This window comes from Saimiri boliviensis, chromosome 4, assembly GCF_048565385.1.
Source record: "Saimiri boliviensis isolate mSaiBol1 chromosome 4, mSaiBol1.pri, whole genome shotgun sequence".
Lineage (NCBI taxonomy): Eukaryota > Metazoa > Chordata > Mammalia > Primates > Cebidae > Saimiri > Saimiri boliviensis.
The window spans coordinates 37,244,218-37,257,651 of NC_133452.1; the positions used below are offsets into that span (position 1 = coordinate 37,244,218).

The 13,434-nt window shown below is 35.9% G+C and overlaps 1 protein-coding gene across 2 annotated transcripts in view; it reads left to right on the forward strand.

Moving 5' to 3' along the window:
• STX7 (syntaxin 7) overlaps positions 1–13,434 on the forward strand; it is a 57,386-nt gene that overhangs the window by 27,034 nt on the left and 16,918 nt on the right. For both annotated transcript variants that reach the window (XM_003932440.4, XM_074397449.1), the window contains exon 3: positions 12,638–12,707. In XM_003932440.4, the coding sequence (XP_003932489.1) occupies positions 12,638–12,707 (70 nt within the window). The remainder of the gene's footprint in view (positions 1–12,637; positions 12,708–13,434) is intronic.

The following is a 13,434-nucleotide window of genomic DNA, read 5'->3' on the forward strand; positions in this document are numbered from 1 at the left end:
AATAATAATCAAAAAAAAAAAAAAAAAAAAAAAGGAAGGAGAGGAAGAAAGAGGAAGAGGGAGAGAGAACAGGAGTGTTGCTTTATTGCCTAGGCTAGAATGCAGTCTAAAAATGGGTATTGAAAAATCTCTTTTATACCAATAATTGTGCTTAATAATAGAGACAGGAAAAAATGAGGGAAGAAAATAACAAGCAGCCAACCAATATTTCATTTAAACCTGTGAGTAGGTGTGATGTGGTGCTAATAAGAGTGTAAATTTTGTGTATTTAAAGTGGAGAGTTCTATAAATGTTTATTAAGTTTACTTGTTCTGGATCTGAGTTCAAGTCCTGGATATCCTTGTTAATTTTCTGTCTCATTGATCTGTCTAATATTGATGTTGAAGTGTCCCACTATTACTGTGTAGGAGTCTAAGTCTCTTTATAAGTCTTATGTATCTGCGTGCTCCTGTGTTGGGTGCGTATATATTTTAAGATCGTTAGCTCTTCTTGTTGCATTGATCCTTTTACCATTACGTAATGTCCTTCTTAGCCTCTTTTGATCTTTGTTGCTTTAAAGTCTATTTTATCAGAGGCGAGAATTGCAACTCCTGCTTTTTATTTATTTATCTTTGCTCTCCATTTGGTTGGTAAATCTTTCTCCATCCCTTTGTTTTGAGTCTTTGTGTATCCTTGCATGTGAGATGGGTCTGGATGCCACATACTGATGGGTTTTGGCTGTGTCTTTTGATTGGGGGATTTAGTCGATTTAAATTTAGGATTAATAATAATATATGTAAATTTAATACTGCCATTTGATGTTAGCTGGCTATTTTGGCGAACTACTTAACCTGATAAAGAGCACCTATGAAAACTTACAGTGAGTGTCACACTTAATGGTGAAAGAATGTTTTCCTTTATAAAATCAGGAACAAGATAGGGATGTCTGTTCTCACCACTTCTATAAAGAATTTTACTGGAGGCTCCAGCCAGTGCAGATGGATAATATAAACAAATAAAAGGTCCTTACATTAGGAAAAAAAGAATTAAAACCATTTGTATTTGTAGACATAAATGTCTATATAGAAAATCTGATGGAATCTACAATTTTAAAAAAAACCTACTAGAACAAAAAAAGTCAATTTAGTAACGTTGCAGAATACATGATCAGTGTACAAATAAATTGTATGTCTCTGTGTTGGCAATGAGCAATCAAAATACAAATTTGAAATTTAAAAAGCAGGCATTCACAATAACTCAAACATTATGAAATGCTTAGGGTGTAAAGTAAGTGAAAAATTTGAACACTGAACAGTGTAAAATATTGCCAAAATTAAAGAAACCCTGAACAATTGGGAAGGTATACCTTGATCACGAATCAGAAGACTCAGTATTGTTATTTGAACAGCCACTTCAACAAAGAAGATATACAGGTGTCAAATAGCACATAAAAAGATGTTCAACATCATTAGTTATTAGGAAAATACAAATGAGAAGTACAAGATACCACTGTTAACCTATCTGAATGGCAAAATTTGAAAGACTGACCATATCAAGTGCTGGAGAGGATCTAGAGGAACAGAAGCTTTTATACACTGCTGGTGGATGTGTAAAATGATACAATTTTGTAAAATAGTTTGGCTGTTTTAAAAAAGCTAAATATAAGACCTACCATACTATCCAAGCATTCTACTCCTATTTTATTTTCTACAGGAAAATAAAATATATTCCCATATAAAGACTTGCAGACAGATATTCATAGGAGTTTGTTTGTAATGGACACAAATGGGAAACAACACAAATGTCCATCAATAGGTGAATAAACAAATTGTGTTGTATCATACAGTGGAAAACTCAGCAATAAAAGGAATGCACTACTGATACACACAGCATGGATGAATCATAAAATAATTAGGCTAACGTAAAAGTTGCCAGACACCACCCTTTTTCAAAAAAGAGTAAATGCTCTGTGATTACATTTATATAAAACTTTAGAAAATGCAAAATAACATAAAACAACAGAAAGCATGTTAGTGATTGCTTGGTGATGGAGGGAGGAGGGAACAGAGACATCCAGGAGGGAGGAAATTGCAAAGTACAACCAGGAAACTTTTGAGGGTGAAGAATATAATACTGTCTTAAGTGTGATGATGGTTTTACAGGTGTCCACATATGTCCAAACTTATAAAACTGTAGTTCATATGTATGTACTTTGTCTGTTGTACCTCAATAAAGTGGTATTTTAATGAAAAAGAAAACTAATAAGAATATTCTTATTCATTTCTGACCTTCAAGAGAACAATGGACATCACTTCATACTGTTAGTTGCCATCTCTTGAGCTCTTACTATATCCAGTACACGGTGCCTACCTATATTGTTCTCGATTAAAGTTTATGACAGCTGAGAAATAGGTACTTTCTCACTGTTGAAGCAGTTAGAGCTTGGAGACGTTAGGTAAATTGCCCAGGGTCAGCAGCCAGGAAGAAGTGAGATCAGGTTGCCAAATCAGGCTGTCTGACTCCAACTCTACTTGCTGGTCAGCATTCAATTGTACTTCTTCCTCAGTGTGATGTGGCTGAGTCTGTGTTGGAATCTCAAAATCATCTGTCCAGGGATTTTACTAACCATTATTTTTTCTGTGTTTGGCTGTTACAACTTGGTTATTTTAAGTTGAAAACAGATGTTTTCTGCTAAAAGAGAAGATAGCTATTCTTAGTTATTTGGAGACAGTTCTTTGAAGGTACTCTATGTTAGGGTGATCTGCCATGTCCCCACAGCCTGGCCACTCTCATTTGTCAGACAGCATTCACAGGAGCTGTCCGTTCGCTGGTGAACTCTGACGGGTGGTAACATGTATTGATAGCCCCCATGCCAAATTCAGCCTACAATTTTGTGACGAACTATTTAATTTGCTGTAAAGCTTTTTTTCTTAAATAATCCACTAGATGGCAGCAGACCCATGTGGAACAGAATGGGTCTTCAGTGCTGTAGATGAAGAGCCAGCAATGGGAACCTGTTTTGTTTTTGATAACCCAATAGTGTGTCGTTTTCGGATGTGTAGAAAATGGCATTCTTTTTTTGTTATGAAAAATGTAGCATACTCTTTGAAGTCACATCTGTGGAGGTGAGTAGTGGTACAAATAGTTCAAAATTGTGGATAATGCAAAACTAATTTTTTCTTTGTATTCTCATAGAGACACATGGGGATTTAATCATACCTGCATGCATTAGATGAACTTTTCTTTAAGAAACTGTTTATGCTTGGCCGGGCGCAGTGGCTCAAGCCTGTAATCCCAACACTTTGGGAGGCCGAGGCGGGTGGATCACGAGGTCAAGAGATCGAGACCATCCTGGTCAACATGGTGAAACCCCGTCTCTACTAAAAATGCAAAAAATTAGCTGGGCATGGTGGTGCGTGCCTGTAATCCCAGCTACTCAGGAGGCTGAGGCAGGAGAATTGCCTGAACTCGGGAGGCGGAGGTTGCAATGAGCCGAGATCATGCCATTGCACTCCAGCCTGGGTAACAAGAGCAAAAACTCCGTCTCAAAAAAAAAAAAAAAAAAAGAAACTGTTTATGCTTAAGTAATTCTTTTTATGGTTGGAAAAATTGCTGCTTGTTTCATGAGTTTTTTCTTTAATTGGACCTATGCCAGTCAAAATAGAAGATGACTATCCTATAAATTCACAGCACCCAAGACTAGATAATGAAATGAAATCCTACAGACTGGCCTTGGGAGAAAGTAGAAGGATTATTCATTTTCCTAGATCACCATCCTGCTTGTCATCTAACTAGAAACCTCTTATCTCTCTAAGCTTATTTTTCTCAAGCATTTTTGAACATGGTCAACTGGGGTATGGCAGAAGATCCTGTGAACCACGTATCCTACTGTCTGTACCTTTTAGAAGAAGAACTTACGAGATGGCCAAAAACCAGAAAATATATTTGTAGCAAATATGCTATAAAAATACTTATCCAAAACAATGAAAAGTAACTGTAATTCGGTTTCTAAATTAGTATAAGAGCAGCAGATGAAAATGAGGTACTCAAGCCAGCACTTATGTTGGATGAATAACATCCTCATCCATGTGAGATATGAATAACATATCTCATCCATGATGGATGAGAATGAAAGAAATTCAGTGCAATTCATGCAATGCGTTCAATGGAAATTTTGTAACATTGTTAAACATTTTACTAGGTAGACTTAATAATGCAGTGACTACACTTGGCCCTCCATTTCCATGGGTTCTGCATTGATTCAACCAACCATGGAACGAAAATATTAAGAAAAATATTTTAAAAATACAAATACAAATAAAAAACAGCACACTATAACAATTTACATAGCATTTATTTTATATTAGGTATTGTAAGTAATCTAGAGATGATATCCAGGAGGATGTGCATAGGTTATATGCAGATGCTATGCCATTTTATTTGAGAAACTTGAGCATCTGCGGATTTTGTTATCCGTGGGAGGTAGATGACGGGAGGCCCGGAGCCAATCTTCTAGGGATAGTGAAGGATGACAGTACATTCAAGTCACATGCCAAGTTGAGTTTTTAAATACAAGGTTTTAGTAATTTTGAATAATTGAGGACAAAGGCTGGCCAACTTTCCCTGTAAAGGGCAGACTCTTTTAGGCTTTCTTGCATTTTCTTCTTCTTTTTTTTTTTTTTTTTTTTTTTTGTTAACTCTTTAAAACTGTAGCAACGGTTCTTAGCTTGGAAATCTGTACAAAACCAGGTTTCAGGCCCTACGGGCCATAATTTGCTGACCTTAGTATAGGAGGGTAATACTAGTCATATATAAAATGAAGTCTCGGGAATCTTGGCAGTTCATGAAACCCAGAAAAAGAGCAGGCATTTCTTTCTTGATCACTTTCAGCTGGGAAGAAGGATCCTTGTGCTCCACTGCTGGACTGAAACTTACTTTGAGCACTGCTGGAAACATCTGAACATCTCAGTTCAACTCCTTCAGGTTACTTCTTCAATGTAGGCACATTTATTCTTTCTTTCTTTGCTTTGTCAACTGTCGCACACCTGAATGTTTTTTAAGGTCTTTTATTTTCAGTCCTTTTAGTGCGTTGTAAAAAGTTTTGAAAACCAAGAAATCTACATTCTAATCCTAGCTCTTCTACTAAATAGCTGTAGTTTTTGGAACAGGTTAGTTATTCTGTCTGGTTCTCAACTTCTTTGTTTAGAAAATAGAATTGAACTAATACCATATAATATTTTTTCCAAATTTGATTTAGTAGTTTCAGATTTACGTTTCTATAAGCCCCTGATCAGCTGATGCCTTTAATTGATCCTCAAGTATAGACCTGCTCAATTTAAAAGAATACAACCAAATTAATGTTGATGTTCAAAAGATCTCCCACTGTGCCTGGTACATAGTAGATGCCCAGCAAATGTTTGTTGAATGAATAAGAAATGAGCATAACTACCTTTCTTAACTCTCTATTTGTGGTTTATATTTAGAAATATGTATTATTTCTGGCATAAGTTTTGATCTTTCCAGTGTTCTTTTTATGATTCATTCATGAAACTATTCATCAAGGGTCAGCAATATGATAAATTCTGAAAATATCAAAATGAATAAAACTTAGTCCTTGCCTTTAAGAAGTTTGTCTTCTTGTTAGGGTGACGAGTAAGTATTCTGATCATTTCAGTGTATGTCTAAGTATAGTACTAGAGGTTTGCATCTTCAAACTGAAATGTCCTATTTCTTACCCTTCAAACCATTACAAATGCCACCTTCATTACAGCTTTTTGGATTGTCTTCCAATAGAACACACATATTATAGGTCATTGTTTGAAACATTTTTATAGCATTTATTGCTACTGCTGCTGCTTTGAGTTTATATGGTGTTTGTACTTTTTTTTTTTTTTTTTACTTTTCTAGATTGTATGCTGCGTAAGTATAGGAGGCCTTTTCTCCCATTTGTATTCCTGAGAAGCAACTTGCTCTCATTAGTTAAATGTGTTCTATTAAGAGGCTTCAATTTATGAGACATTGTATTTTCTTAAAAAATTGTTTCAGGGTAACAAAGAAGTTGTTAGCCAGAGCGTTTGATTTTTAAGAAATTTCAGTATCTGTAAAACCTAAATCTACAAAACCAAAAGCACAGAGTAAATGTAGGTTTTGATTATAACTAGATTGTTAGTGATAGCTACTGATACTTTCATTACTAATCATGTCTTACATTGGAATGAACATAAGCAATGCTCAAAGAATCTTAAAACAGGTTTATTGCTTTAGCAACCAGTTTCTCCCCCTCCAAAGATTGGCTCTGTGATGCTGCTTCTCAGTGGTCATGATATTATAAGCAAAAAGATCCTAGTGTAATAATAGTTTTTGGTATTAGGTGGCCAAAAATAAATTTCATTATAATTTATCCCTTTCGTTTTCTACAGTGAACATACTTCCTTTTTTAAAAAAATATACCTAAGCTTAAAAACAAAAGCTCCTGCCTGACATACTGCTGCTGTCCCTCATACTACGGAACTCCTTTCCCATTTCCACAGAAGGGATAAAACTGAGGTCTCTTCAGTTCCTGTATCCAATGCCAAATCCAGGGTGATCTCCTGTGCATCCCTTCTCTCTTTCAGCAAAACTGAACAACAGTGTTCTTTAGCCTGTGGAACTCTGTCTTAGTGTAACCGCAAACTGTACATTCTATATGCAACAGTGGAGGAAGTGGATGGGGAAGGAGACAAACAGTTAATGCATCTAAATAGATACCTTGCGGAGCAAGAAAAAGAATATTGGCAGGTGCTAAGTTGCCACTCTACAGCTGATCACAGGCTGCAGTTTGTATTACTATTTTCCTGTTGTAATAACCATTCCACGTTCCTCTTGCCTTCTTTCACCACCCCAGCTGTTTGGGATAACCCAGATTTTCAGTCCTGGGTCCTTGTTGCTCCTGCTCACAGGCTGTGTGGTACCTACTTTTACAATTGAAGATGGCAGTATTATCAGGTCCCCTCCCGTTCATCTCCCTTTTATTTGTGTCTGAGTATACCCCAACTTCCCCTTAATAATTACCTCAATCAGCATACTACCTTGGCCCTAAAGGACCAGTTGTAGTCTTGAAAACATGATTGTTTTCCTTACTTGAATCTTGTCTCTAAATCACCTTGAGAGATGGAAAACATTGTGCAAATGGATAATTAGGTGTAATTGTGAAATGCTGCACTTTACGTCGGCCCCTTACTTCCCAAATCCAAGTTTCTTTCTGGCTATAGGTAAAACAGCACCCTGGAGTGGTTTGAGACCATAAAGATCCTGTAGGATAGCACTTCAGTTTTCTAAGATGCTTGTCTCCCAGGTGGGGCCAGGATTGAGTCTTCAGCAGGCCATAAACATTCTAGAAGTCCAGCAACTTCTAGGTAACAGAATGCGTGGCAGAGCAGTGAATCCCATTGTCCTTGGAACATTGTTCATTTTTTTTTCTCTGTAATTTCTTGATCAGAGGCATCAGTGTTTGGAACACCTTGATTGTGACTAATAGGTGGATTAGGAGTCTGGTAGAAACATCGGGGAAGTGGGGACGGGCGGCAGGGGGCACAGTGGGTGCTTAAAAGATGCATAACAGAACCCACAGTAGTACCTTTGAAGTGAATATAAAATTCTGCCTCCTCCAAGATGGAAGGAGCATAGTTATCTTGTCTTCAGCTGGTTGGGTCAACCCTTAACAATGGCACACCACTAGTCTGCTTTTTTTTTTTTTAAGTTAGCACATTATTGAAAGTGTTTGTAAAGATAATTAGCCACAGAAAGTAAAATGGGTAAAATTATCTCTATAGATCTAGCACATGGATGTGCATCTGAGAATTCCAAAGAACGAATGAAAAAATTAATACAAAAAATAAAACAAAAATAATTTAATAGAGTATAACATGAGATTGCTATTGCTGCCAGTTGGTATATGGCAATGCCCATGGTCATGTCAATCTGAATAAGGGGAAGCCCATATTGATGAGCCTACATGTGGATTTTATTCTGACAGCCATTGCTAGTTTATTATCCCACTGAACAAGTGCTGCAGGAGTTGGGGTGAAGGGCAGGCTGACCGACATACATGGAGCAAAATGTAGAAAGGATATGCCAACGAGATTACACCCAATTCATGGGGAACAGCTCGGGTCACTTGGTTACCTCATACCGTTGTTTGCTCTATCCAGGGCTGAGTAGCAAGGCCAGAACTAGTCCTCAAAAGGATGGTTTTGCTCAAGCATTCTAAGGAATCCCTATGTTTTTTCTGTTGGGATTTGCTACTAGTTTTCTTCAGTGCCCTGAAATTACCCAGGTGTGGTGTACTGTTGGATCAGCTGGATCATTAAAGCCAAGTTATAAGTAGGTATAAGTAGACCCGCTTATACCACCACTTGAACTAGCTGGATGGCCTTTTCTTTTTGGGAGTTGAAGCTAAAGCTGGTAACCTTTGGGTCATTCAGCAAAGGGTAGGAGGAGCATTAAAAAGTCTGTTTCTCAGGACGGGGTGGTGGCTCATGCCTGTAATCCCAGCACTTTGGGAGGCCGAGGCGGGTGGATCACGAGGTCGAGAGATCGAGACCATCCTGGTCAACATGGTGAAACCCCGTCTCTGCTAAAAATACAAAAAATTAGCTGGACATGGTGGCACGTGCCTGTAATCCCAGCTACTCAGGAGGCTGAGGCAGGAGAATTGCTTGAACCCAGGAGGCGGAGGTTGCGGTGAGCCGAGATAGCGCCATTGCACTCCATCCTGGGTAACAAGAGTGAAACTCCGTCTCAAAAAAAAAAAAAAAAAAAAAAGTCTGTTTCTCATTTGTACTTGAGTTTACTAAGAAAAGCACAATACTTAAGTGTGTCAATTATCCATACAGATTAATTCGCCAACGTTTTTCACCAAGGAAACACTGCTCTCTATTTTCACAGAATATATTTTCTACCTGCTGGCTTAGTTACACTTTGTAGGCATCTAAGAGTACATGTTGCTTCCCACTTTTCTGGTGCTAACCAATGTATTGAACCAGTGTCCTACAGGAGGAGATGATCCGTATCCTTAATAACAAAATTGTAGTACAGAGATAGAGAACGTACATAACCATGAGATATGCCTGTGAAGGCTCGCTGATGTCCCATCCATTGATAAATACTTTCTCATGTTCTCTGTTTTTTAGGATAGAGGGAAAAGTATTTGCTGTATCAGCAGGCATATACAAGTTGTTAGAGATTGCAATGCTGTGTTGTAGGAAATCAATCACATTTTGAGCAACATTGCAGTTGGAGTCACCACCTGAATAAACCCTTGCTAGTTGTCGTGAGCGTTAGCCTTCTGCATCCTCCAGATACATCGGTTAAATGGGAATGAGAGGCATCTCTACTCCCTGCTCTTTCTGTCCTTTGCGGTGGCATTTCTGAGCAATTCCCGGGGAACAGTTAATACCCTTAGTTTTATTGTTTTATTAGAGTGGGTCCCCCAGGACTTCCAATGATTTCTTCCTTTCATAAGAGTCCTTACTCAGGGCGTATGAGTGAGAACTGGGGATTGCTGAGTATATCTGTTCAGAAATGGGAAATTACCACATGGTGGAACTAGGCTCCCACTGGGCCTGTCAGAAGCCATTTCTACTCAGTTCTTTTAATTGGCTGAGTAATTTTATGTAGCATTCGTGTATTGTACTTGTTTATACTTTGCAAGATTGATACGCATTTCAGTCCTTTTTTTGCTATTCAGTTTATTCATGAATATTATTAAAGTTACTATTCTTGGCCCACTTTTTTTTAAAATTATACTTTAAGCTCTGGGATGCATGTGTAGAACATGCAGATTGGTTATATACGTGTACACGTATCTTGGCCTATTTTTCTACTGGATTGTCTGATGTTTTCTGAATTATTTTTGGTTACCATTGACTATTGTTCCCTCTTTCTTATATATTATGTAGTCTGTACCTTTTTTTTTTTTTAAGCCTTTGATTGTAATTATATTCTCAACTACTTTTCATAATTTTTACCAACCATAAATGTGAAAGGTTAATTATCAGTGAAGTTTAAATTTTGTTATATATATATTTGCCTTTTGTAAATTGCAAGATTATAATCTTTGTCCCTTTTTTATTGGGCTGTTTTTCTATTACCAAGAAAACTAGCATCGTAGTTTAACCTCTTTCCTCATCATATCCTGTACTTACTGTTTCACGTGTATATATAAACACACACTTACATAGATACTGTGACATATGTACACATTTTTCATAAAACGTTTAACAAAGTTATGTAGTTAAATATGTCAATATTTTCTAATGGATTTTAGTTTTGTATCACACTTAGCTAATATTTTATATTTGTTACTCTAAGATTATATATAAGATCATATAATAAAAACATTATTTATATTTCTTATAGCAGTTTAATATTTTCAATTTTAATATTTAAATTAATGATTTATTAAAAATATATTTCCCTATATGATTTGAGGTAGGGTTCTTTCTCTCACACCCAAATGATTAGTCAGTTTTCCTGGTGTCATTTGTTAAATAATTTTTCTTTTTTCAGTTGCTGTGATTTTTTTTCTAAAAAACAACCCTTTAGAGTTGAGATAAATACCTGCCACTCTTCTGTAGATGCCCATACTACAGTTTGTATTATCAATATGCTTAAAAAGACAGATAGCTATAAGGCAGTTCAAGAAAATCTGTTGAGATTGAGAGAGAATATGTAACTGATCACAAGCAGCCATAAGTTAAACACAGCAAACAAAATTTCTCCATCTTATGAAAGGAAAAATCAACCTCTGCAAAGCAAAAATAAATTCCTATTAAATTAGCCAAATGGGAAGAGTTGCTATATGCTTTGATTCCTCTCTAGTCTTTGTTTTGCAGCTTTGACTTAAAAGCAGTATTTATTACATCATTCCCAATGACCGAAACTTATCCTGCGTTTTGTAATCCTTTATCATTCCCTTGAGTATGTAAATAATGAATTTTTTTTTTTTTTTGAGACGGGGTTTCGCTCTTGTTACCCAGGCTGGAGTGCAATGGCACGATCTCGGCTCACCGCAACCTCCGCCCCCTGGGTTCAAGCAATTCTCCTGCCTCAGCCTCCCTAGTAGCTGGGACTACAGGCGTGCGCCACCATGCCCAGCTAATTTTTGTATTTTTAGTAGAGACGGGGTTTCACCATGTTGACCAGGATGGTCTCGATCTCTTGACCTCGTGATCCACCCGCCTCGGCCTCCCAAAGTGCTGGGATTACAGGCTTGAGCCACCGCGCCCGGCCAATAATGAATATTTTTTAAAGCATTTAAGCTATATAAATAAACCACTCATTTAAATAAAAAGAATGGGGGGATTCGAGTGTTAATAGTTCTTCTGATTTTTCAGCTTATTTCTACTTGATGTTTTATTTATGTACCGTGACATTTTATTTATGTCCTTATACACATAAAACTATAGGCCCTCCCCTTCTGTGTAGAGCCTTTTTAAAAAAAACTGCAGTAGTCATAGACTTCTAGATTGTGAGTTTAACATGACTTTTAAGCCCTGGACTTTTTATTTTAAAATCTTTAAGTATTCTAAACATCACAAAATACATATAAAAGTATAGTTTGATGAACCTTTCACCTGGATTCACCAGTTGTGGGCTTTTTTCAACTTTTGTTTAATATGTTTTTTACTTTTCATATTCAAGTTTCTCCTATTGTCCCTATGATTTTTTTTTTTTTTTTTTTTTTTTTTTTTTTTTTTTTTTTTTATAGTGCATGCTTTTTCCTGATTCAGAATCCAGTCAAAAATCATACAGTGTCTTTTGGGTATTTTAATTCTTTAATTTAGAAAGTACCCCTGTGTTTGTCAAATTTTTTTTCTGTTTTGTGACATTGACTTTTAAAATATGTCCAGGCAAGTTATCTTGTAGATTGTCACACAGTCTAGACGGGTATAATTTCTTTTTCTGATTAGATTCAGGTTAAACATTTTGGCAAGAAAAAAATCCATAGATCATATTGTGACTTTCTCACTGCAGCATGTCATGAGGTTCATAATGTCAGTTTTTTCTATTCTCAGTGCTAAATTTGGTCACTTGTGTTCAGATAAGAGATTTATCTATGATACAGTTGTATCTTTTATAATTAATGTCATCCGTGTGGTAGTAATTTAAGTTGTGTGAATGTCCTGTGATTTTAGCATCCTTTGATGATCTTTGCTGAAATCAGTGATTACATGGATAATTGAAAGTGATTTTTTCTAATTCTATTATTCCTTTCTCATTTATTAACTGTAATTTGTTTATGTTATATTCTAGTGAAATGTAATTGTTACTTATTTTCCTCACAATTTTTATGCCAGTAGTGTTAAATGAAAGTCTATGTGCCGTTGTATTTACTTAATATCCTGATGGGATAAGGAAAAAGATAGTATTTTTGGGTCATAAGTGCAGTTTCACAAGTTAATATTCCCACACAATTTCCTCTTGAAAGTTAATTCTTTTTTGTTACTAAGTAGATTTAAATAAACCATTTATTCTTTTTCCCAGTTAATATTTTTTACTTTTAGTTTTTCTGTCTCTTTTCAACTGCTCAATTGCTTGTACATATTAATTTTTAACTTATTGTTTCTGTTGCCCTAACTTTTATAACAATTAATACATGAATTTTCTATTTTAATAGCTGTGGAAATACAAAGAACTCTGAATCAACTTGGAACACCTCAAGATTCACCTGAATTGAGGCAACAGCTGTAAGTATCTAGTTAAACAAATGAAAGAGAAAGAAAAGCTCTATTGCTATTATTATGTTGCTTTTACAGTATGTAGTGTTACACTTATTGGTGGAAGAAATGGAAAAACAATGGAGTTTTTCTGCTACCTTATCCATACATTTGTATCAAGCTTTTGTGTAGATTTTTCCCTGTCCAGAGTAGGCATGTGTTTTTATTTTAAAGATCTGGCTTACCCTATCAAAGCAGAATTTCTTTAGTTGCATTTCTTATTTTAGGTAGGTTGTTTTTAACAGCTGTTGAAAAATGATACTCTAGTATCTCAATTTATGTGATTTACTTTCCATAGCTAACAATTGCTTCAGTCACCAGACTTTTATTTGGTTAGATCCAATACATATCCAGCTATATGAGCTGTCTTCCCATAGGTTTATACCTACATCCTTGAATTTCAGAGATCATTAGCTTCTGTTTAAAAAAAAAAGTTATAATGAATTGTGTAGTAGATATTTCAGTAAATTAATTTGCTGTTAGCAGACTGGCAGTCATAGCAATAATATTTTTTTCCTCTGGTATATTATGGATTTTACAGAGTATTTTTTACGTATTTTCTCATTTAAACCTTACAAAATTGGAGTGAGAAAGATAGACCAAAATAACTGTTTTCATTTTGTTTATGTCTCTTAGGGGCTTAATGAGTTGCCCAATGTCATTTAGAACTTAACTCTTAAATTTTATTTCAGTGATG